At 37.2% G+C, this 24364-nt stretch overlaps 1 protein-coding gene and 1 non-coding gene across 2 annotated transcripts in view; both read right to left on the reverse strand.

The window, feature by feature from the left end:
• Positions 1 to 62: 62 nt before the first annotated feature.
• On the reverse strand, positions 63 to 144 carry TRNAS-AGA (transfer RNA serine (anticodon AGA)). Its single transcript has one exon. It is a non-coding gene; the product is annotated as a tRNA-Ser (tRNA).
• Positions 145 to 1185: 1041 nt separating this feature from the next.
• Positions 1186 to 24364, reverse strand: part of Dora (zinc finger SWIM domain-containing dorado) — a 112189-nt gene continuing 89010 nt past the window's right edge. Inside the window, exons 3-22 of the mRNA XM_076621160.1 lie at positions 18886 to 19137; positions 15686 to 15861; positions 14959 to 15269; positions 13884 to 14310; positions 13136 to 13387; positions 12596 to 12892; positions 11829 to 12434; positions 11546 to 11722; positions 11214 to 11400; positions 10923 to 11052; positions 10669 to 10825; positions 10400 to 10596; positions 9825 to 10317; positions 9613 to 9741; positions 9322 to 9535; positions 8877 to 9238; positions 8699 to 8803; positions 8069 to 8436; positions 7825 to 7974; positions 1186 to 7384 (exon numbers count right to left, since the gene is read on the reverse strand). Of these exons, the coding sequence (XP_076477275.1) occupies positions 7318 to 7384; positions 7825 to 7974; positions 8069 to 8436; positions 8699 to 8803; positions 8877 to 9238; positions 9322 to 9535; positions 9613 to 9741; positions 9825 to 10317; positions 10400 to 10596; positions 10669 to 10825; positions 10923 to 11052; positions 11214 to 11400; positions 11546 to 11722; positions 11829 to 12434; positions 12596 to 12892; positions 13136 to 13387; positions 13884 to 14310; positions 14959 to 15269; positions 15686 to 15861; positions 18886 to 19137 (5057 nt within the window). The 3' untranslated portion in view covers positions 1186 to 7317. The remainder of the gene's footprint in view (positions 7385 to 7824; positions 7975 to 8068; positions 8437 to 8698; positions 8804 to 8876; positions 9239 to 9321; positions 9536 to 9612; positions 9742 to 9824; positions 10318 to 10399; positions 10597 to 10668; positions 10826 to 10922; positions 11053 to 11213; positions 11401 to 11545; positions 11723 to 11828; positions 12435 to 12595; positions 12893 to 13135; positions 13388 to 13883; positions 14311 to 14958; positions 15270 to 15685; positions 15862 to 18885; positions 19138 to 24364) is intronic.

The raw sequence follows: 24364 nt of genomic DNA on the forward strand, positions 1-24364 counted from the left end.
CAAATAATAAAAATAAGCAACAAATAATAAATTTAAAAAAGAAAAAAATGAATTTCTACGACCGCAGTCGGTAGGACTCGAACCTACGCTCCCAGAGGGAATCTGATTTCTAGTCAGACGCCTTAACCACTCGGCCACGACTGCTTCGACGGATACTTGGAAAAAATGATAAATACATTAGTATTTTTATATTTTAAAATGAACATTTTGAATTTTGTTTAATCTAATTACAGAAGCTAATTCGTCCATTGTATCAATAGTGATTCATTGTGCTGAATGAATTAATTTTTTATTTGCCTTTTATTTGCCTTTCGGCTTTGGACGAACTTTCGGTTTTACATCTCTTACATCTAATTCTCTTCTTATATGTCTACCTCTTTTCCACTCTATCGCACTACCTTGCTTATTCTACATCTAATAACTAAGATTTAGGAACCATAAATCATCAACTAATGACAACTAAAAGCTATTGCAACTTTTGGTCTTTAAACTTCATCCTCCTTTCTTAAGTACTTCGGTAATTCCTCTTTGGCTATGTTTCTGTAGTGTATATTATACTTGGATTCCCTTATCCTTTTCCCCCTCTCTTCTATTTCTCTCCTTCCATCTGAAGAAGTATAATTGATATTATTTTCATTTTTAAGAAACCATATAACCAAAATGGATCAATTTAATAACCAAAACCAAAATAGAACCAATTTAGATAGCAATGCAATCTAAAATACTCAGAACAATAGCAAACGCGCCATGGTACGTTAGAAACGAGGACATTCGGAAGGACCTGGGAATACCAACGGTCAAGAGGAGATTAACAGAAGTGCAAGAAGGTACAGAAAAAGAATAGCAACGCACCTAAACCGGCTGGCAGCGGAAACGGTCGTCACATCAAGCATAAAAAGGAGACTAAAAAGGAAACACCCAACAGATCTCACAACCTAACAAATCACATAACCTAACAAACACGATGATGGTACCCCGCTGGGGGTAGCCACCCACATGTTATATTAGTATACCGCTATATTTTACCAAATGTCCTACTGGACAAATTGTAAAATTTAAATAAATAAATAAAAAAAAAATGTACGTGACTTTTATCATATTATGACCATTGTTTAATAAACAACATTGACTAATCAAGAAAAATAAAGGATAAAATCAGGATCGTTGCAAAGGAGAAAATGAAGATTAACCTGTGAAATCAGAAATTGTATTTCAGTGGATTGATACAATAGAAAGATAACAGACAAAGGACGCAATTAGAAATCGAAATTTATTTAGTAGACGTTATAATATATTGATTATCTATGTTAATCAAGTACAGCGAAACCAAATGACTTGCTTTATAGAATTCTTTTATTCGTACTTATATATTCTGCTAAAAAAAATGTTCCTCGAGGTTGCGTTAATTAATTTTCATTTTTATTATATTCTTGTGGTAAGTCGGTTTATGGAAATCGAAAAGATGACACACGTTTATAGTGTACAGTATTTCCTGTCCGATGAATGCAAGTCAGAAGGAAATTTTACAAATAGAATATGAACACTATATAATTATCATGGAATCTGATCAACAGCGAAGAGCAAAATTTCACTCGCGACAGATTCAATGGAATGATCGATACTATATCGTAACGCAACTTCGCAGGCTATAGAACTTATTCTTTTTCACCTTAAAAGCAAACACTACGATTACTCGAAATTACATCGGAGTACACTCGATGGAGCGTTATTCAGTGTTTTCTTTTTTCTTATTTTTCTGAATACCTATGCGCCTCCAAAAATTGCATTCACAAGAACCTGTCGAGACAATATCCTAACCTCGAATATTTCTCTTGATTGAACACAGAATCGCATAACCTACTATTCGCGAGTCTAAACGTTACTGAAAATCCCAAAAGCCCTATCATTCTCACTTCTTCGCTCAATTTACAATATATGTACGAACTCAACGCACAAAGTTCAATGAAATAGCGGGCACGTTCTCCTTTCTCTTATCGATCATCCGAAAGAGATGAAAAACATTAAATAGAACGATCCATTTCGTTATATTCCATCTTGGCTTTTTTTATATTTTTATTTTTCATCTCGCTCGATAGACGATTTTAAAGAAAGAAATACTTATAAAGATCTTATCTTCGAGGTTGTTTAACCTTCGACTAATTTCTTTCTGCACACGCTTTTTAAGTAACTCGTTATACTTATAATTAGTGTAATGTGGCCGTAAACGTATATGTACAATCTTATAGCTGTCGACTGAATCCATTAATCTTTTTCTTAAAATCGAAGAGATTTCTCCTTCTTTTTCCAACGAAATCGACTTCACTCTGTTTCATTTATGCATACACAATTATGAAGTCACGCGTCGGACCTTGTGTTTCTACGAAGCTTATAGTGCAACTCGAATTGCAATAACAGCTAGACAAAAATTCTAAAGTCACGCCACGACCTCGATCGAGGATCGATGCCGGTAGCGTTGGTCTACAGCGATTATTCGGTAATTATCTGCGCGATTAGCGATACAAAAAAATGTTCTGTCGATTTGTCCGCACGCGAAAAAGAACGATCTGCGATTATTTACAGACATTGATTTTATTTTCTATTCATTATCCTGCGTCTTCGCGTTTTTCTTTTTTTCTTCTCTCCCTCTTTTTTTTGTTATTTCTACGTATAAATATATGTAAGTATGTACCTTTTGTTCATAGAAGATCGGGTCACGGAGAATCTTTAATTTCTATCAAATGACTAAATACTTCGAATCGAGAGGAAACTTATTTTTTCATCTTCTTCTTTTCTTTTTTTTTCTTCGCAATTTTCTTCAGCATTTTTCAGTCAAGTGTAAAAATAGATACTTTATCGCCTCATATATCTTCTTTCTCCTGCATCTTATCTTTTTTTTCGCGGCTTTTCATCTAAAACTGAGAAATATGGAGTAGGATAATGTAATACAGAATAATGTTCAGGAAATGTTCTAAGAACACCAAATCTAAGAAGATTTTTAAGAAAGATCTTAGGTTTAAAGAAAGATCTTTAAACATAAATATGGGGCGATGACGGTGGGGAAATTTATTTTTTGACAATGTGAGTTGAATGTAATTTGTTAAGTTGTTGAATTTTGATATTAACACGTCTGACTTGTAAAAGTTTTTCCATAATTTGGTGTACCATAGAACATCTGCTGAACATGGGACGCCAAGAGCAGTTAGGTCCCAACTTTTTCGCACTTTCATGTAGAAACGTGAGTGTTTTTTCTATTTTGATGTTTTCCAACCATAAAGTTCACGCGTCAAATGAATATCGATAATAATCGTCGAAAACAACCCGACGATAACGAACAACTTGATCAAAAAAGAAACATAATCGACTTGTATGATGGATCGAATGAAATCTACATGATTATTACTAACTCGTTTCGACTTTAATGATTACAATTGGCTTACCATCATCCGAGATAACAATATTTGAAATATTTCCACAAACCGTTCATAGTATTTCAATTTGGTTTATTCTAACCTAAGTTTCACTCGAAAAAACATCACGCTTTAGGGAGCAAAGGGAATCTAGCGGTTCTACGTTCGAGTTTAGGATCTCTTTCTCCGTTTTCTTTTACAATCGATCCTTGAAAGGATGCTTCCAGCGACTGATCAAAGTTTCGCATTACGTCTGAGTGAAAAAATGGGATTGTTAATCGCTAGAATCGTTCTAAATGCTAAGTAGGCTAGTGAGGTTGTTTACGCCTATGGATAATCGCTATTAATCGATATCGTAATATGCATATTATGCACACACGCTGAGAAGTGGGCCTAGAGCAAACGCTACTTCATTTTATGTATCAATTTTACCATCTATAGATCACCGTACAATCGTAGCTCGTATTCATATTATGTACATACAGGGCGGTAAATGAAATGTACACACGTGTCTCATCACCCACCATTTTACGATAATTTAAAATTCTTCGTGGATTTGAGATCATTCGAGGGATCGTTCGATCGATCAAACGAAGCGGGAAATTCGAAGCATAGAAAATAACGCGTTTTATACAATTTGTATGCCTTCGAAACTACAACGTGGCGAATAAAATGCATCAAATCGAACTATCCCTTGTAATTATACCGGATATTTAAATTCACAATCGGATGAAATAATGTTCAAAACAGTACTATACGAGAAGTATTATTTCGAATTGTATCGTGTACGATAGACAATGAGAATTATAGTTTAAACGCGTCTGTATTAGAAATAATATTTAATTTCAGAATGTTGAACAACGTAACGTCACATTGATATAATTTAAATTTATTTCTCTTAATAATTTACTGGGCAATATGGCGAAGTCTCATTCCCTTTCAACGATTTACTAATATAATCAATACTCGATTACATCGATGAAAATTTATATCAAACCACCCCGTATATCGAAGGATGACGAGCAAAACGCTCTCTATCTTAAGTAATTCATACCTATAAATGTGACACGAATTATTTGTACAATATTTGCGGTTACTTGCCCGTTTCGAATTGGATGGAATTTACGAGAGTTAAGGCTCGTCTATCAATTTATTCCGTTCGAGGACGAAGGAGACGGTAAAATTCAGATCTCGATTAAACGAGTTTTTGTTTATTCCAACGCTATTTTTCGCGTTTTGGAAGAAATAATTCAATGTCGATAAAATATTATCGTTGATGCATTGGGAAAACGATTTCGACAAAACATATCTCACACTTCTTCAAAAACCACGATTACGCTAATAATAGAGCAAAGAAAAAATTACTATAATCGACCAAACAAACTGTGGAGATAAACCATCGAAATAACTAGAGATGAGAAAACAGGAAATTGAAAGATTATCGTAATTTCAATCATTTTTAATATCTCAACGAATTTTTTGTAAATAAATATTTTATTTCCTTCCTAACGTGTTTTATTATCGTTTCAAAGTTGTTAAATTCTGCTCGATGATCTTTGACGAATAAAAATTAGGAACTGTCGAATGATGAAACGATATTTTTTCAAGTGATTCTCTTCGAGAGCCTTAACCCTGTAGAAACACGAAACAGTACTATACTCTTGATGCTCGTGGTATCGCACTAGAACACGTAAAACGCTTAAATATTGCTCTTTCCATAACCACCGTTGCGGTTAGATTAGTGGCAGTGCCATTTACTATTATTTTGTTTTGCTTCCTCCCTCGAATGAAACGAATACGTCGACTTAATGTAATGGTGGTTTCCATAGTTCTTTTTTTCTTTTCTCTTACTATCTACAGACATGTACGTTCAGTCGCTCGGCACTATTAAAAAAAAGATATATTAATTAAGAATTGAAGGACGACATCATCCTTGTCCTAGATTATAAAAATGAAATTCTTAATAATTTTAAATTTCTTCTTTTACATCCTCCTTCCCTTAATAATACAACGTCTTCATGAAAGGAAAGCACGTAACGTAAGACAAATGTAGAACTCCGTAGAACGTGTCACTTAATTGAAGTTTCAAAAATTCTGAAATTTCAAGTTGTTAAATTTTCCAAAGGCTACTTCAACTTAACTGTGTATTAATTGCGATAAAAGTTCTTTCTTTTTAATTATAATAAATTTTTTAAATAGACACAAGTGTATATTATTCTTCGTTAAATTATTTTATACTTAGCGATTTATGTTTAAATATCGTGATTGATGATGGGATATCGGGTTGGATAAAAACAACGTTTATTTCATCAGGAAATATAACTGAATGCATTGAAAACGACATAAACGGAAATGGAATATACTCTGCTAAAGTACATATTTAGCAATTATTGATTTTCATTTTCTTTGCATAACAAAGAGCAATGTGGAAAGGTGTCTCAAGTTCGAATCATCGATATCAGCTATAATTTTGCTTTATTTATACTTCAAATTATTTTACTTTAAAAATTACAGAGATCATGTTTTCGTTTGTAGATTGTCGCCAATGACAAAAAAACGAGATATTTGCAAACGTGTATAATATACGCTTACAATATAATTAAAAAAAATAAAAATAAAAGACAATAGCGAATGAAGAAAATTCAAATAGAGAAACTAAAATATATTTAATAGCAAAATACATAAACCAAGGGGCGAAGAAAAAAAAAAAAATAGAGGATAGGTGCTGTGTGATGATGTTAGAGTAATGATGGACCAGGTCGGTCACCATTTTTGGAAAAGTAAAAATTACCTTCTCTTCTGTATACAAAATTTCTTTTATCAACGTTTTCTTTTATGATTTAAGTAAAGTTAATAACTTTCTTATGTATTAAAGAATAAGATGCTGTTCGTCATTTTTCCATTATATAAATAGACATGCGTTTATCGATAGTTTAAAAATTTGCTTATATTTCGTTTACAAAAATAAAATAAAACGCGAGATAATTCATCCTATCTATGAATGAAAAATAAAATTTCCTATCTAATCGAGACTAAAGACGTTCTCATCGAGTCTTAACTAAAGTAAAGAGAAAGAGGTTTCCGCGAGTTGTGGAACCAACGATTCTTCGATAGAATCCCGATTAATGATTGCTCGCATCCGGCGAAACCTGAAATTTTGATTCATTGATCATGCTTTCACGTTCGTCCTCTCCTTTTTTGCTTCTTTTTCTTATATATCTACTTATTGTTTAGTCCTCCAATTTTTTTTAATTATTTTCTTTATTTTATTCTTTCGAAACGCAGGAAAAAAGTGGTGCCTTTAGCGATCGACGTACGCAACACGGTGCGCCTTCAATATGTTACTACATTGCGTTCCTCGATCTTCCAGGAAACTGTTTAAATTGCTAAATTGCAAAAAACGTGGCGTCATACCCTTTTCTTTTTATCATTTACATTCGTACTTCACTCTTAATTAAAGATATAGTCATCATAGTTTCTCTCACGCGCAGGCTCTTTCTCTCGTTTTTCCTTTCGTTCAATCTCTATCAAACACATTAACTAAGGTCAGAAAGTCATATATATTTTTCCCGTTCGATGGTATCGATCTGGTTTCTCTTCCTTGAAGTGGGCGAAGATAAACATGCGATTATCGGCCGTCCCTAGCTCTGATGGTCCGATGGTCGTTCGAGATCGATGCCACCGACGTGACAGTCGTACGTCGATGATGCACGTTATGGAGATCCTGTTCCAATTTATCGAGGGTAGCCAGACCGTGAACGCATACGACGCTCTGTGGATGAGAATGACAGGGATGCTGGTGCTGAAGCACGAGGGTTGTTGTCGTCGTTGGTGGAGAAGGAGGAGGAGGCGGAGGTGGTGGAGGGTGAGGAAGGGAGGTGAGCCACGTCACGCCTGGCTCCGCTCTGTGTCATTTGCTGTTCTGTTGTAGTGCCGCGTTGATTTGTGCCCACAGTTCTTTGGTACAGGATTGAGATCTATAAATGAAATTATATTTCCAATATCAGTTTTATGGATTTATGCTTTATGTTTACTAGACCGCAGATGTTTAAGAATTTATGGTAAATTTAAAGTTACAAGCATGCACAGAATGCAGATAATATAGTGGTTAAAAGACATACTCATATTTTCTATTGAAGCATATTTTTTATCAAATATTATACATTTTATTTTCATATGTACTGTATGTGTTTCATGTATTACTATATGATAATTTAATATGCTTTAACTCAATTAGATACTATAATTAATGCAATTATGATATGCACATAGGCTTAGATTTCTTTCATCGTACTCATAGAAATATAAATTTGCATAAACATCTACGGTCCGTTCTCTGTCGTCAAGATCGAAAATTTTCTAAATGATAGTCTTTAATGATCTGGTGGAATGAATAATCATTGGTGTAAGATAATACCTTTTAATGGACTGAAGCCGCTCCTTGAACTGAACATGGCCCTCCGGAGTGATGTGAAACGCTGCTCTAGCCGCGCACACTACGTTGACGAAGTCTTCGTACTCACCTGCCGTCAAGTGGTATAGCTTCTGATGCATGCACTGAATGTACCTGTAATTTATAATTGAAAATATCATTATTCAACTAGTTTCATTAATGGTACTTGTAAAAAATATTATACTAGTGAGAACTTGAAGAAACTAACATTTGTTGACACTTAAGGACAAGAGGAGCCAAAAGAGCAGATCTCAAATGTTGAAGTACAAGAGCCCGGTTGTTTCTAGCCAAGAAAAGCGCTGCTTCCAATGCAACGTCATGAAGAACGAAAGGACTAACGATGCTGTTCACTGTACAAATACAAAGTTGATGAAGATATTGTGTGCCGAGACGCTTCGACACTCTTAACAACCATTTCACATCTTCCCCATAAGGTGGATTCCGCGCGTATTTTGCCTGAGGTCTGTCGTCGTGTACGCGACGAGCTAACGTTTCCAATGCTAACATTCCCACACGGTATGCAGCAACTAGAGAACGAAGCTGCTGCTGACTGAAGGGTTGAGTTTGTCTATGGACCTAGGTACAGAAACAAATAAGCATGATTGAATAGATTAAAAAATAAATAATAAACTCTAAATAATTGTCAGTTGACAAAATACTGAAAGAATACTAAAAATTGATAAAGTTATCAGAAATGAATAGAACATGTATACTTGTTTGTAATTGGTTTTAAAATTTTCTAAATATTATCTACAAATTTGCCAAATCTACCAAATCTAGATTTACCGATTGAAAAATGTATTACTGATTAACTTTTCGCATAATAAAATATACTTACCTGAGGCTGAGTTCTTACAGTGGATATAATAGGCTGTGCCTGAACTAGAGCAGACCCAGGCATGTTGTTCTGCCCGGGAATAGGTCCCGTAACTCCAGCTTGAACCTAATAACATCACACTAAACTTGAATATTGTTCTAAAATTAAATAAAAAGAGAAATGTAGCAAGAATACCTACATTAACTGGCATAGGCTGTTGCATGGTGAACAGATGATGAGTTCCCGGTGGTGGTTGCGGTTGCGACGTGTAATATGGCGGCAGCGATGGTGGTTGCGCAGATTGTGACGGATGATGAGGATGTTGCGGATGCTGTGGATGTGGCGGATGTGGTGGATGCTGGGGATGTTGGGGATGTTGGGGATGTTGCGGATGCTGTGGATGACCCGGATGAGGCGGAAATGCCGCATGATACATTTGCATATGTGGAGGTGCTGGTGGTAGAGTTACCCTATGTGATGGCATTGGTCCACCAAAGGTTGGAATTGAATGGTGAGGATGCACAAAACTGTAAGGGCTCACTGCATATGGCATACCAACTCCTGCAATCAAACAAAGATAATCAAAATTTATATAATCTGTGAAATACTCGAAACAAAATGAACAGAAGAATTGAAGAACCCACCTAAAGGCGCTAGCGTGGTTACAGTTGGATGCGTTGGATATGGTTGAGGAGGAGGTTGTGTGCTGGTCACAACAACCGCTTGAGTTGGTCCAGGCATCATTTGTGTAGTGGTCATGTCCACTGGAGGACCAGGTTCCACCAGAAGCACTCCGTTAAGATCTAGTTGAAGAGGATCGTGTGGCATATCATCTTGCTGTTCTCCACCAGGAGTGTGCTAAATATACGAACCAAGATTAAATTAATCAATTCTTCTTTTATGAAATATCTATTTCACTAATTAAAGATACTTACCCTGAGATACAGCTCGTACCAATATTTGGCCACTTGAAACAGTACTTCTGGATAAACACCGCCTCCCTTTGCCGTGTTCTCCACCGTGATGCAAGCTTTCTCTAACATCAGATCACTTTGTTCCTTACACTATAATAAAACAACCAAAATATAATCAAACACTTTCTCATTAAAAGTAAATTAATGTCTAATAAGAATTATAACGTGCTTACCTGCAAAATGGCCCTCTGTACTTCGTTAGGATTGAGCGCGTGAGCGTGTGGTAAGCAAGACAGAGCAAGTTCTGCGGCTGCTCGAACCATATTAGGATCGCTTCCCCTGGACGATTTGTCGGCGATACCAACAGCTTCAGGAGGCGTTAAATGTCCCTCCCAACTTTCGATTAGGAACGAGATCGCTGGTGCTCCTATTTCCATCGCTTGACCAGTGATCCAGGATACATGACTGGAGTAGGTACGACTGAGCCAGTTAGGAGTGACGCAGTTATGAAGTCCAAGAGCGTAGAGACCAAGTTGGAAAGCACACATGTGGAGAGCTCTGTGTGGTCCATGATGATTCTGACTCGTGGATGCTTGCGTGAATAAAGAGGTGGAACTGTTACCACCAGCTTTTGTGAGAACAGTCTTTGCCAACTCACACATAAAGTGTGCGCCTGCTTCTGATGGCTGGTTGGGGATTGATGGATATACTCTCTTGCTTTTATATCTATAATAGAATTTGAAAGAGTATTGTAGCATTTTCGAGAGCTTTATAGCATTCTTTGATCTTTTAATGAATATTTACAGACCTTGTTTCTTTAGCTCTTGCAGGCACAGGTTGTTGAACGATCTGCGTCTGAACCGTGAGTGCACTCATACCAGTTTCCAATTCTGCACTGGTACTGCTATGTGGTCTGCTGCTGGTACCAACGACACTATCACCATTTCCAGCATCCATTCCAGCAAGGGGAGAAGAACACTCTTCGTCATGAAGATATCTTGTCATCTGAAACAGATATAACCCAAGTCTCAAACTTCTTCTCTATTGAAAAGTTATAAATCAAAGAGTCTTTCTTACCTCACTCTTAGTTGGAGGATTAGAGGTATAATAGCTACTAAGGATTGGTGACTTAATCAATTGATGAACATCTCGATCCAACAATTTATCCATGATTCTCGCTACCTTTGTAGGATCATCCTTGTAGTGAACAAGCAATGTGATGGCCAAATCTCCTCTGAAATTGTCAAATAGTTGTTATTTTAGTTACAAAGTTCAAAGAACAAAACCGATCGATCAAATTTAAACATATAAAATTAATGACTGTGAAATACCTCTGGCGTCTAGTTCCTTCGCAAAGAAGAGGATGATCAGCTTCGCTCACATTCGCCTTCAAGCCCAAAGCAGCAACGGCCGCGTCGAATCCAAGGTTCTCGTCAACGTCTGAGGACAGGTGTTTTACTCCTGCGAATCATTCCACAATCTTTTACCTTCCGTCTACACTATTTAATCATTAACTCTTTCTTGTCTGAAAGAAGATATCCTTCATCCTCGATTCGAATCGCGCAAAATCTCTTTACTCGACCAAATTTCAGAGAAGAAAAGCTTTAAAAAAAAGTGCGTACTTGACGTGTTAAGGGCGTCAAATATGAAGCTAGCCAACATGATTGGAAGCAACGCGTGACCTCTGGATCTTAGTACTCCGTCTCTCAGTTGTTCCGCTCTTTGCCGAACCATTGCCAATTCAGCTGGACCAAGTGGGATTTTCTTTAATAATCCAACTAACTCGCTTTCCTGATGAGCCAATTTAACCTACAACATCAATCAGATCGTAAATGTTTATTTTTGTGTATGTTATATGCACTATGTGCATTTCTGCATCTTCATATCGCTCATAAATGCATAAAGACCCATAGTTCACTTACTAGTCAACTATCTTACTAATACATTAATTTACCTCCAACGGTTTCGTGTTGGCAGGTGGTCTAGCCATCTCGAGACCAAACAAGCCAACCCTGAACGCTAGATTGTAGTATTCCGGGTTCTCCGCGAGGACCGTGCACAGGAAGCAACATTTGGCCAAGGTGGCGGACGCAAGGCACGTGAGCTGATGGGACGCCGGGTTTACTTGTTGCTAAAACATTGTCGTTGTATTCGTTACGCACTTACTAGCTCTGATCAATTGGAACAGGGCCTTACTGAATTGAACAAACGAAACCAAGTCTTTCCAATGAATCTACCTTCTTCTTTTTCCCCTTCACCGGTGCCGGAGGTTCATCGATCATGAGATTTGGTGGATTAGCCAACAGTTCCTCGCCGAGTTGAACACCCAAAATACAAGCTTCCCTCGTGTGGCCGTGAGCGTAGAGTCCCTCAGCCCTAGCGAATAGGATGTCCCATGGATCTTCTGTTTTCATTAGATTGCCCAACACTGTACTCGCGTTTGCAGTAGACGTTGATTGTGATTCATTCTTGGAGTCTTTGCCCGAAGCGCCATTCACCACAGCTTTAGGATCATAATAATAAACATGATACTCGTCACCAGACGGGCTGTCGCTACTCGACGAAGAGCTCTCGTCCTTAGATGGTCTTCTGGAAGGATCCTTTTCTAGGTCAGACTCCTGCTCGCTCTTCGAACTATTTCCTTTAGGCAACACCGTTCGCGATTTCTCCCGATAGTCGAGATTCGTCCTGCTACACTTCGCATCGCAGGCAGCTTTGTTATTACTACTATCACTACTATCACTATGGGTCTCGGACGAAGCATTTGAGCGGTGCTTGTCCGAGTCTTGAGCGTTCTTCAGACTGACGTTACTGTTCGAGGACGACTCGCTGCCACCACCCTCCTACAATTTTTCATTTCTATAGCGATTACAGTAATAATTAACTGCACTTACAATTAATTTAATCTTTTTTTTTAACGTTCTATAATCTTTTTTACAGATCTTTGCAAGCCTACATCAAGTTAATCTCGACATTCGAGAGTGAATTATTTCTCGATACAAACCTGCGAATCTGTATCCCCGCAATTATTTAGTTGAGCGCAAGATCTTCTAACGAGAACTACTTGAGGTTCAGCAATGTCGGGCATGTCGGTCTCATTCTCGCAGAAACCTTCTGAGCTGACGCTGCTTCGGTTTCCATCACCGCCACCGCTTCGTGAACATAGTCCTGAACACTCCCGCGGGTTCAGCCGCCTTCTATCCATATAACTAAACTCTACCAGGCCTAAACTCAATGGTCGTCGACCGTGGTGATGGGAAACGGGCGGTTGACAGTTTAACACGGCTGCACTCGAATTCACCTACGTTTTTAACGTTTAAAAATGTATTTTATGTTAGGAGTTTAATATAACAAAAAATATGTATTTATATTAAGAGAAGGGAGAAAAGGATTGTTTAATTTTTAAAAATCTCCAATTTTGTATGTTTGAAAAAGTCGCACGTATACCAAAAGGTTAAAACAGACACTTTTTTTTGTAGAATTTCTTTTTATTCTATGTAGCAGGAGCTTCATTTGAAAAAATGGGTTGGATTAATGAACTGACCTGGTTCACCTCGGTCCTAGTATCGCCAGCATGCCGAAAGCAGGTGAATGGACAATGATACATGGGATTGCTTCCGGCGGTGTACGTGATACCAGGCAAGGTGTACTCCTCCCAATCCAGATAGCACGCCTCGAGCGCCGATTTAAATCCGGTGAACACAGCCAGGTCGTTCTTCAATGAATCCTTGTGACCACCGCCATTATTTCTGTTATGTGAATTGTGCGTCACCGAACTGCCCCGACTTTTTGTTACCTTAACAAGAAATAAAGAAGCCCGGCATTATCTGTTTCAATTCAAAGACATAGATTTCATACCGGAATTAATAAAAGCTATCTAACTTTCTATATAACAATATGTCAAATATAGAACGACTAGAACTTGTACGCTATAATATTCATACATACATGTACAGAGTGAAACGAACTTTTTCACTCTTCGGTTATTTGAGTAATTTAATATATATTAACAAATGTTATATACTTAGAAAAAATATTCATATACATAAAAATAAAGTAGAGAGATGATTTTAAGCTCCGTAATTCACTTCAATCGTCGCTCTTTCTCTTATCAATTATTTGAATCGTTTAATTTACATCAACCTGAATTAAAGAATAAATTCTCCCTTTTCATTTCTTCTCATGGAAAAAGACGCGTACGAAGTAAATCGAGTAAAAGTAAGTGAAACGGACCGTCCTTAGTCAGACATGCAGTAACTTCCAACTAACGAAGACCATGATGCTGTATATACCTTGTCGATGATCTTCATGTGCCAAGCAGTAAACTGTCCGTGGAGCATATCTCGTTCGGCGGGCGATAATCCAGGATTCAAGGCAGCCAGTCGCCATAGGACGACAATCTCATCGCAGAGGGACGAGCAGGCGTGCTGCGAGGCGTGCACGTTGCTGTTCATGTTGTGCTTACCGCCATATCCGGTTCCGTTCAACAAAGCTACCTTTGTGTTGAACCACCACACGAGGATCTGCTCGCATGCCATACACTCCTCGGTGATGATCTCCAACAATGGTATAGCGTTGCGATCGGTTCTCTTGAACATCTCGCGCACGATCGACAGCAAGTTCCACATGCCTTCCGGTTCGCGACCACGCAACGGCCGCAGCAACGAGGACCACTCGGCAGCTGCAGGAGGCGCAGTGGTGCTCAGATAATTAACATCGCTGTAATTAAGAATGTAATGTAAAAGACATTGAAGTTTAATGGAAATATTTTAGAAGACAGAGAGGTAAAAAGATATTCTTTCGAAATTACTTGCATATATGCTTCTCCGTTTTGGTAAATTATTACCGGTATATTATTATATAAATTATCATTATCTGATATATTATTAATTTGAAAATTTGGCAATTTCATAGTTTGGTAATTTAGGAATTTGATAATTCGATGAATCGGGTAACAGACAAAATTGCTGAGAGTGTTTAATTCGGGATAACCACTAATTCGTTTCTCACAACAAAATTTGATGCATTTGGAACACTACGTTCCAGTAAATCAATTTTCAACGTTGTAATTATTAAGTGAGAATTTCATCGCGCCCACTGCATAGAAATGGGGATACGTTCAGAACTCGTGATACAAGAAATGTCTCTCATTGCAGCTTTGATTCTATGAAAAATTGCAAGCTTCAGCTGTTCTATGTAAAAATAAATAGCAGTGTAACAAAAATTGTAGAACTCGGACACGAGGTTAACAATAAGAACGAACGATCAACGATGATTAGTAACAGCAGCACGCAATAAGAAACAGTAAGAAACAATAATAAAGATGAACGATGAAATAACGAAGAATGATAATGCGACAATAATGACCTGAAGACAATCGGAGCGGGCACGCAGAACTTGATGAGGATCTTCTTGATGTTGTCGTGCAGTGTCTTCTCATCGAGATACCAAGACGTTTGATCGTGGGCTGAGGCACCTGCCGTGGGATCCGGAGCACCGCAATAACTGTTGATGGTACTCGGTTGAACCGACAGCAGCTCGTCTAACAATCGTTGGGCAGTGGGCAAAATCTGCTGTGGTAACTCGCTGATGAGATATTGCGCGAACTTTTGCAGTTGTTCCCGGTGCAAACGTGACAAGGATTCGCTAACTGGAGCTCTCAGGCACACCTGTGTCGGCTGAGTACAAACAATTAATTTTAGGTCTTGCGATCGTGTCAATCAACCCTTTACATGACCAATCAAATTTAACAAAAATTTTTAATTATCCAAAATATAAATATGTCTATTTTCTTTTGTCCTTCTTTTGCAACGAATTAATTCGATCGTCATTTCTGGAATGAAAAAGCGATAATTTGAAATTATCGGAAGAAATGAAAAAGTACTTCTGTCTAGAGTTATTTCTTTCATTCTCGTTTATAATAAAATCGACTGATATAGCGTGTGCTTTAATTAAATAAAATTCCTCCGAGACTTGCCGTTTTGACGAAGAAAATAATTGTTATTCAAGTTACTGGTTTTGCAGCTGAATGTTATATTTTACTGAATTAAAGAACTTCTTGACGATAAAACGTTTGCAGGATAATTTTATTTACCATGTGTATCCTGTGAAGACATACGGCGACCACATGAGCGCACCAATAGGCCTTAGAGGAGCAAGTGCAGTTGCACGACGTGATCTTCCGTCGATCGAACGTCACAGCCACATTGAACTGTGATCTTACCCCGTTCAGCAACCCCTGTGAATTCACTGTGGCGCTCAGATGGAACCCTGCAACATAAAAACAATGAAATAAGAATATTCCTAAAATCCTTTCACCAAAAATTACCATATTTTGTTCAAATAAATAATTATTCTCTTACGACCTTAGCCCATAAGCGTAACGTTGTACTTTAAAAATCACAGCGCGTTATGTCTCCTTTGCAAAAACATAAGAAACGATACGTTCCTATTATTAATAATTAATTAAAAAAAAAAAGACAATTTTTCTCAGGCTAATAATTTCATGTCCGAAAAAGTTGAAGAACATACAACGATTATTTCTCAAATCCCTTTAACAGTTGGTCGAAAGAATTCCCTGGAGAAATCTTATAACTTTTAATAGCCACGAAGGAGACTCGACTTAGAACTACGAACAAGAAGATGACACAGCGACAAGAAGTTGGATACGAGGTTCCTAAACGAACCGAAGAGATAAAGACGTCGTTTCGGGCGCATTAAGAAACTAACGCCCGGGGTCGTGGATAGCCAACACAACGGAACACAAAGAGGAAGACGTCGGTTTATATCCAGAGCGTAGCGCAAATTAGCTCGAGGAAATTAACCAGCCAGGAACAGCTTGGTCAAACAATGAAATTAAGGATTAAATTCCAACGCTTCGTCGTGGATCCTCCAAGCACCTTCCTCGTGAACGTCGATTCGCTAGTCGAATAGAAGCTTCCTTGTCTGTGAGATTATTTTGTGAATAGGACGAAGGGATGAAACGTGCGCTTGGGCGGAACTAGCTCGAGAATCGTTCAGAATGCTCTATTTCTTGGCAAATTCTAGAGTCATAGTCAAAGCACTAGAAACCTAGGTTACTCCATTAGAATTAGACGATTAGTATTAAAGTTGAATGGTTAAAGTACGAAATTAAAAGCAGACTTACTTCACTATATATTTTTCGAGCACATAATTTGCATGAATCGCGTTGCGAATTATTTCTCTAGCGAAGTCTGCCGATTTTGAAAACGGTAAAATTTGAAAATCTTTCTACTGTATGTATTATACATTCTGAATTATTGTTTCAATGAAATTTAGCAAAAAATGCGGGTGAAGCTGGCTTTCGTCGCGTTTCAAGATTTGTTCTTATTTTATTAAATTTAAATTTTAAGATAAGGTATTTGAGTAGAATAAAATAATTTAATGATATAATTATTCTTGTTAGTAATAATAAAATAATTAAATTATTTCTAAAACTTGTTTAAATTATAAATAAATTCTCATTTAAATATAAATGTTGTATATAATGGGAATGATGAATACATAAAAAATAAAATAATAAATAAGTAATATGAATATGATGAAAGATTTCAAAAATCTGTATTACTTACATTATAAAATTCAAAAAAATAAATTAAAGTTGAAAATGTAAATAAATAAATAAATATTAATAGAATAAATAAATTTTTATTTGTATGTAAAATGAAAATGAAAAATAATGAGTTAGAAATTGATCAACATCCAAATAATTTTTTAATAGAAAAATTTAAGTTTGTGTATAAAGCAATAAATGTATTATTTATAAATAATATAATCGAACGATAACTATAAAACAACCTTCTGAATTGTCTCGTTGTTTCAATGGAATTCTTAGACTTCAAGATGTACAAGATTTGCGAACAATTCTAAGATGACGATAATTGAATGAAGCAATTTCCAACGAATGGAAAAGCTTCTGAAAGCCGATAGGAGTGTTTGATTAGAAAAATAGAAATATAAAAGTAGGAAATTTCATGTGATACTATATTTCATGTGATCAAACCTAAACGAAGAAATATGGAATGTAAGAAGAATCGAGGATTAATGGATATCGCTCGACGATCATTCAGCTTGTCATTTAGACGTCGCCGGTTATTACACCGATAACTCGAAATGGCTTCACAGTATCGCGATTCAGGCGTTCGAAAGTTGACCAGTTTCTTTATTTGATGAATGAAAGAGGTATTATGTGAAGTTCTACAGCCAGCGGGCATAGATTTGCCTGGAGGCTTCCCTTTTGAACGGGAAACACGACGGGATAGACGTAATTGGAAATCTGACCCTGACGTTTCCCTGTCCAAAATAGTGTCGCGGAATTTCCCCTCTGTAAGCGGCCGCTGAAATGAATGTAATATACGTTGAAAGTCGATAACGAGAAACACTTCCGCTGGTTAAGGAATTTAATAAGATCAATTAAACGTCGGAACAATTCCCCATTTGTATCATTATTTTTTCAATCTTATTGTTGCTAGAAAATTTCTTTGATGATAGTCACTGACGTTGATCGAGACTCTGTTTACGTAAAAGCTATTTATTATAAGAACCCAGTGTAGTAAAAAATATTGGTATAACGTAACACAAAATTGCGACATTGTACGTAAAATTCAACAAACATTTACATATATGTAAATGTATAACTTGTTAGATAAAAATATTTTGGGAGGTCTAATAATTTTTCCTTTTTTTTTTTTTCTTTCCTTTCTCTGCAAATGCAACATTTACCTCCTATTTGCGTATGCATAGGACACCTATGGTTTAAACTGATATGATTCACTTTCATAAGCGAAACATGTTTTCCATATTACACAGAGCTTCGCTGTATTCTTATTTTGCGTTTTATTTATTTGCTTAAAATTAAAATTAAAGAAATTAATTTGTCATATTGATATTTGGTCGAAAAGTTGCGATACGTTAAAAACAATGAAAATCGAGATGGAATTACGGTCGATTTCTCTGGCGCGACTGCGCGGCAGTAGTATGAGACGGAAGTGAACAGACATTCAGTAGTGTGGTTATATAAGCGATACGACAGAACCGCGGTCACAAAAGAAACGTTCTACTCTCACTTTGACAGTTTTAACTACTCGATAAAGATAATAAATTACTCTTACCGTGTAAAATATAAGATACGAATTAGTATTTAATATCGCTACGATATAAATTCTTATTATACCTGCGATGAATACCAGTATCAGTAAAAATCCGAACAAATTTTTATCAATACGAAAACAGATAGAAAATGGATAATTGACTCGAAGTTTGTGGATCGCTTACCGATTTGTAGGGGATCTTTGACGCTCCTCGACCGGAAGAAGTGTTCTCCACGCTGGAATTCGTCCGCGCTTCCGTTCGCCAAACAAGAGTAAAGTCTAATGTCCTCCTCGTTGTCCGGAAAACTCCAGAACGCTATCCTGAGCTGCAATTGCTCTGGAACCGGTGGATAAACGTGCTCCACCAGTTCGAACGGGATGTGAGAGGCGACACATCGCGCGGCGAGTTCGCACAGTGTCGGCACTGTTTGTCCATCTGCAAAAGAAAATTTTCAAGAAATTAGACAAATTCTGCCACGAATTTTCTTCTTTGCTTTCACTATTTTAGTTTCAGCAGGATACAAGTAACGGCGATAGACATTACGCTTAGTTTATCAGTTATCAATTACACAGTTCATCTAATAATACTTTTCTGCCTCGAAATAATCCCTTTATCTTATTCCCTTAATAATAACAATCCCTTTTTATTAACCGTATCGATGAAAATCATCTTTCCAAATATCAAACACGTGGGAAATAATTGAAAAACACTTTCATCGATGAATTGCAGCTCGTAATTCTATATCCGGGATAAGAAGAAAAGAAAGGAACAGAGGCTGCAAGACCGTCGATGCAAAAATAATCGGCCTCTTTCTCTCTTCCGGCCATCTGTTTCGCGTTATAACAGCGTTTGCCGGTCGGAATCGTGGCTTTGCCGCGTTTTTCCTTCGAGAGCACGGTGCCAGCTAACGAAGGAAGGAGACGGAAAGAAAGGAAAAAGGTAAAACCCCGACAAGAAGACGAGGTTTTTATCGCGATCGTAGATTAGAAACGCGTAGTGGTACTGCAGAACAACAAGACTCACTACAAAAACGGGAATACGAATTAATAAATGGCAGAAGGTTTGTAAAGAAGCGCGAGTGAATAGCGCGGTGCGAATTAATCAATGAGATGAGCAACTCCGATCATAAACGGCGTCGATAATTTTATTGATACCCATATCAGTCGTCCGGGTTTCTTTGCACGATCTTGTCGCAGTAATTGATGGTATTAACAAGAAAAGTCATGCAAACTTCAAAAAATTATGAAACTTTGCATACAAGCAAAGTGCGTCATCTGTAATACGACACTATTTTTCGTTGGTGTCGTAATTCGATTTTAAGGGGTGGAATCACACATCCCGATAACAATTCAGAACTTTCTCGTTTGAGAAATATTTGGTGAAAGACATCTGAAGAAAAGTTTAGTAAACTGCGTAAACAATTTTTTGAAAAATCCATCACCGAAAAATAAAATTGCATTACGGATGACGTACTTGTGCGGAAAGTTCCATAAGCTTTTTAATTTACCTAACCTTCCTCGTAAGTGATCCATAGGAAATTTACAGCGAATTTTCCATCGTGAAATATCGACTAGAATTTGATAATATTCAAAATGAGCAATAAGGTTCGGAATTTTTAGAAAGAAGAATTAGATTGGGATTTTATGATTTTTGCAGACGAATATTTATACCTCTGTAGCGGTACGTGAGTTACAGGACAATTCAAATCATGTTGTTGCCTCGGAGTAACAAAATCATTAGGATACACGTAATGTAACAATAAATGAACTCCGTACAAAATAATGTCGTCGAACAAAGACGAATTTAAATTTTCCGACTCTCCCTCGACCAGTATAAAAATAAGCGGACGCGATCGCAAGGAAATGAGTTACAGTCAGTTGTCGATAAGTTATCAACCAGTTATCAACGAATTATCAGCGATCTAATTAATCCTATCCTATTCTGCGATCCTATTTTACGACTCATGCACTGTCTTAGCGAATCGGTTAGTACGAGCATCTTTGCGAACATTATCTGTATACTAATTTATCATTTTAAATATATTCGACGGTTTCAACAACGAGCAATCTCGTCCACTAAACCTCACCGACCAACCATCCTCTACACATAAACCTCTACAAATTAGCCCCGACGTGAGTCGAACACGACTAAACAACCTCTACACTTCCGCTACTGGAAAGTAGAGATTCGTGTAAATATTTAAACGAATAAGAGATTAGAATTCGAACGAGGTGTTCAGTATCCGAACGTCTAAAATTCTTGTCGCCTATTTCAGTACCACCGTCAAATAAAAATAATTGCACAATTCGTCTGTGCAATCTTAAACGCTATTTCCAGCAGCGATCGATCACGTAACGAAAGACGAAGCGAATGCCGATAGATCTGGTGCAACAATCCAGTGAACGCGACGGTTTTGCGTTTATTTCACGGTTAAATTGTATTCAATTAGGATCGGTTTGTGACTGGTTGAGCGACAGCTTGTGCGCCTAGGCGTCTCTCTTTTTCCTGTCTGTTCGTTCTCCCCGCGACTATAACCACAGCTGTAGCCTTAATGAGCGTGATAATGAAAGCGGACTCATTAACAATTTCAAACGGTGTTACATAATTGCGCTGGTCGACCGTTAGGTCAGCTCGAAGCGCATTCAACGTGCATTTTAATGACTTACTTCTATCTGGTTATATATTCAACGAAATCCTCCGGTCGACAGATTCGATTCTGTCGATACGAGGCCAGCAACAACGCGCCCCATAAATGAAGTTAATTTAAATTAACCCTCTACACTCGCTGGCTTCCGGTTGAAATCATAGCCCGAAGCGTCCTGTCTAATTGGTTGGTGTTGCGTTTCGATGGAAACTTTGCGCGTCGTTCAAATGAGACGCAAGTTGAGTTTTATGCAGCGCGTCGTTTCGCGAATAATTTGGCGAAAGTGGTAAAAATAGCAAAGATGACGAAATAGAAAATATACGAGCCGTTCGGAAGTCGTGCTGACCGACTTCATAAAACGAGACACGCGAAAAGATAACATCGCGCTATTTGTAAAAATTGACATTGCGATTATCTGTGCTATACTCCTGCGACAAGTTTGCGAAAATATATTCTTCGTCTTTCAAGATGAATATCCATCTACGAATGTCCTATTACGTAAAAGTTGGATCAATTACTTCGGCTGAAAGTGGTTCGCAGTTTAACTTCTCCAAGACAAGTCGTTCAACTTTCGGTGGAATAATATCATCACGAGTACTTTACACATTTTATATCGTTTGTACATCGAATATATCGTAGATATCCTTGTATCCTAATATCCTAGGTATCCTTGTCATCTACGAAACGACTCTAGTCTTTAATTTCGCGGATTCAATTTGCGATCACTTTTACGTATCATTCTTCAAACTTTAGAAAATTGTAATCGCTAAAACGCTCGCGAATCGCAGTTAATTAATCGATGCTTAGACAAGTACAGTAATCAAACAATGATATTATTCGAATCTATTAACAATACCAATAGCCCTGAAATCTGTTAGCGATATCAATACTACTATCTAAATTCGTCAACGTTAACAATTTTATTTAAATAATATCCGATACTACGTAAATCCTTCACATTTATTAATATTCGACGATATCATTATTCAAATCTATTAACAATACTAATACTACTAACATAGTACTATTAGTAGCATTAGTACAACTATTCAAAATCATAGATTTCTGAGACAATTCTACTTAAATAACATTTGATACTATATAGATCCCTGTACAGATCAAATCCTTGACATCCCATGAATAACCGCGTTACCCATAAGCTGTACAGCTGCGACATTTGATTCTCTAAAATAATTGGTCTTATTCGGAGGAAAGAGAATTTTAGCTGGTCGGTGGGAGTACACGTGTAAACAGAAAATTTCTACGAGGTAAGCAGGATTAACGGTATCCTTAAGGGCGGTCGAGCGACGCGTTCTATCGTTTTAATCCCATTTGCTGGATCCGCGCGGTAACACAGCCGTGCCACCGACTCTATCCTCCATTTAAGACAAAAGCTTTATCATTCTCGCGCGCCTGCCAAGCTCGCTCAATATGCCCGGAAATCACGTTACCACGTTGCGGCCTATTATTAATGGAAATTCAATTTCTATTTGATTAGCGAGCATCCGCAGGCCAGAAACCAAAGACTGTCTTCGTTCTTCGTTTCAACGCCGCTAGGATACGTCTCATCGACCGGATGTTACTCTCCATTCATCTTTCACGTTCCTCCGTGTTGTCTCTTTAACCTCGTAACCAGTTGCCTTTAAAATTCTCGTACATTATTTGGAAACTTTCTCGTCTGTTTTCTTTAGAAACTTTCTTAAACCTTTCTTATCCTTTCGCCTTTTTTTTTTGTTTCTTTTTTCTTCTTTTTATTGGTACATTAAAGTTTAGGATTATGTTAGTTAAAGTTAAGATTGGAGTATTATCTCGGGTTGAAAATAGACACGAGCGACTTTATATAAAATAAACAATCGAGATGTTTTAGGCAGATTTGCGATGTCTTTTCTTTTCGTTGGAAGGTTAGAGGCTTGCGAAATTCGAATATCGGATTAAATTAAAGAAACGTCGAGGTAGAGAATTGCCTTATTTCAGTGAAATTATTTCAGAGAAATTCATTTCATAGACACGTGGTTTTTTTTAAATTTTCGAACCTAAAAACTATTTATAATAAAGGTTTTATAAAACAAAAGTAGAAAATTTGGTTGAACGATTTGTAGAAACTACATAAATGAATACATAATTGATTAATCATCAACTTCAATTCTCCTGAAGAATGTTAGTACAATTGTTCGTTGTATTTTTCACTATCGAAGTTTATTAATTCTTCTTAGAGATCTGTAATTTTAAAATGGAAATTGTAAAACAAGATACAACGCTACAAACCCTAACGATTATGTCCAGGTTGAACATTCAGGATGACGGGGTTGTCTGACGGCACGCGTTGCGGGAACGTTTTCGCGATCGATCGGCCAAACATTTGCAGGAAAAACAAAGGGGAAGAGTGATGGAAATTTCTGCAAAGTGTCGGAATATCCGTACGACTCGACCCGGCCTGTGCGAGCCAGAGAATTTTTTCCTTTGCCTTCGAAAGAACGGGGAAAAATTACGCTTGCGTTTCGAAATGAAAGAGAAAAAAATAAAATTAATATTTCCTCGGAGATTGGTAGCGTAATTTCATCAACTGGTTTAACTTATCTCTCAGGAATTTTTTTCTTTTCATTTCCTCTTTGCACTTGATCTTTGAAAATATTCAAATATTTTCCTCCAATCTTTCAGCTTTCGCAGCGAATTTAATACTTTTTTAAAAACAAAACCTGCTATCACGTTCGCAGATAAAAGATGTATTACTACGACGATGTTTCTCTGACCGAGGAACGTTGGACCTCGTATTTGATATTCATAATTTCTTCTCCGATCATCTCCTGCAGATTATTCCCATCCACATCTGCCAGACAGACAAAAAGATTGCGGTAAAATAACCCAGAGCGATTTATTTTTCGATAAAAGAAAAGATAGCCCAGAATGTTCATTGTTCCAGGAAGTTAACGGAATTGGCCGATGAAAGATCTCTTTTACTCCGTAGAAAACGATCAATCGAGGACTCGTTTACTCGCTCGAACCGCGCGGCGTATCCCA

This window comes from Bombus vancouverensis, chromosome 8 (genome assembly GCF_051014615.1).
Source record: "Bombus vancouverensis nearcticus chromosome 8, iyBomVanc1_principal, whole genome shotgun sequence".
Lineage (NCBI taxonomy): Eukaryota > Metazoa > Arthropoda > Insecta > Hymenoptera > Apidae > Bombus > Bombus vancouverensis.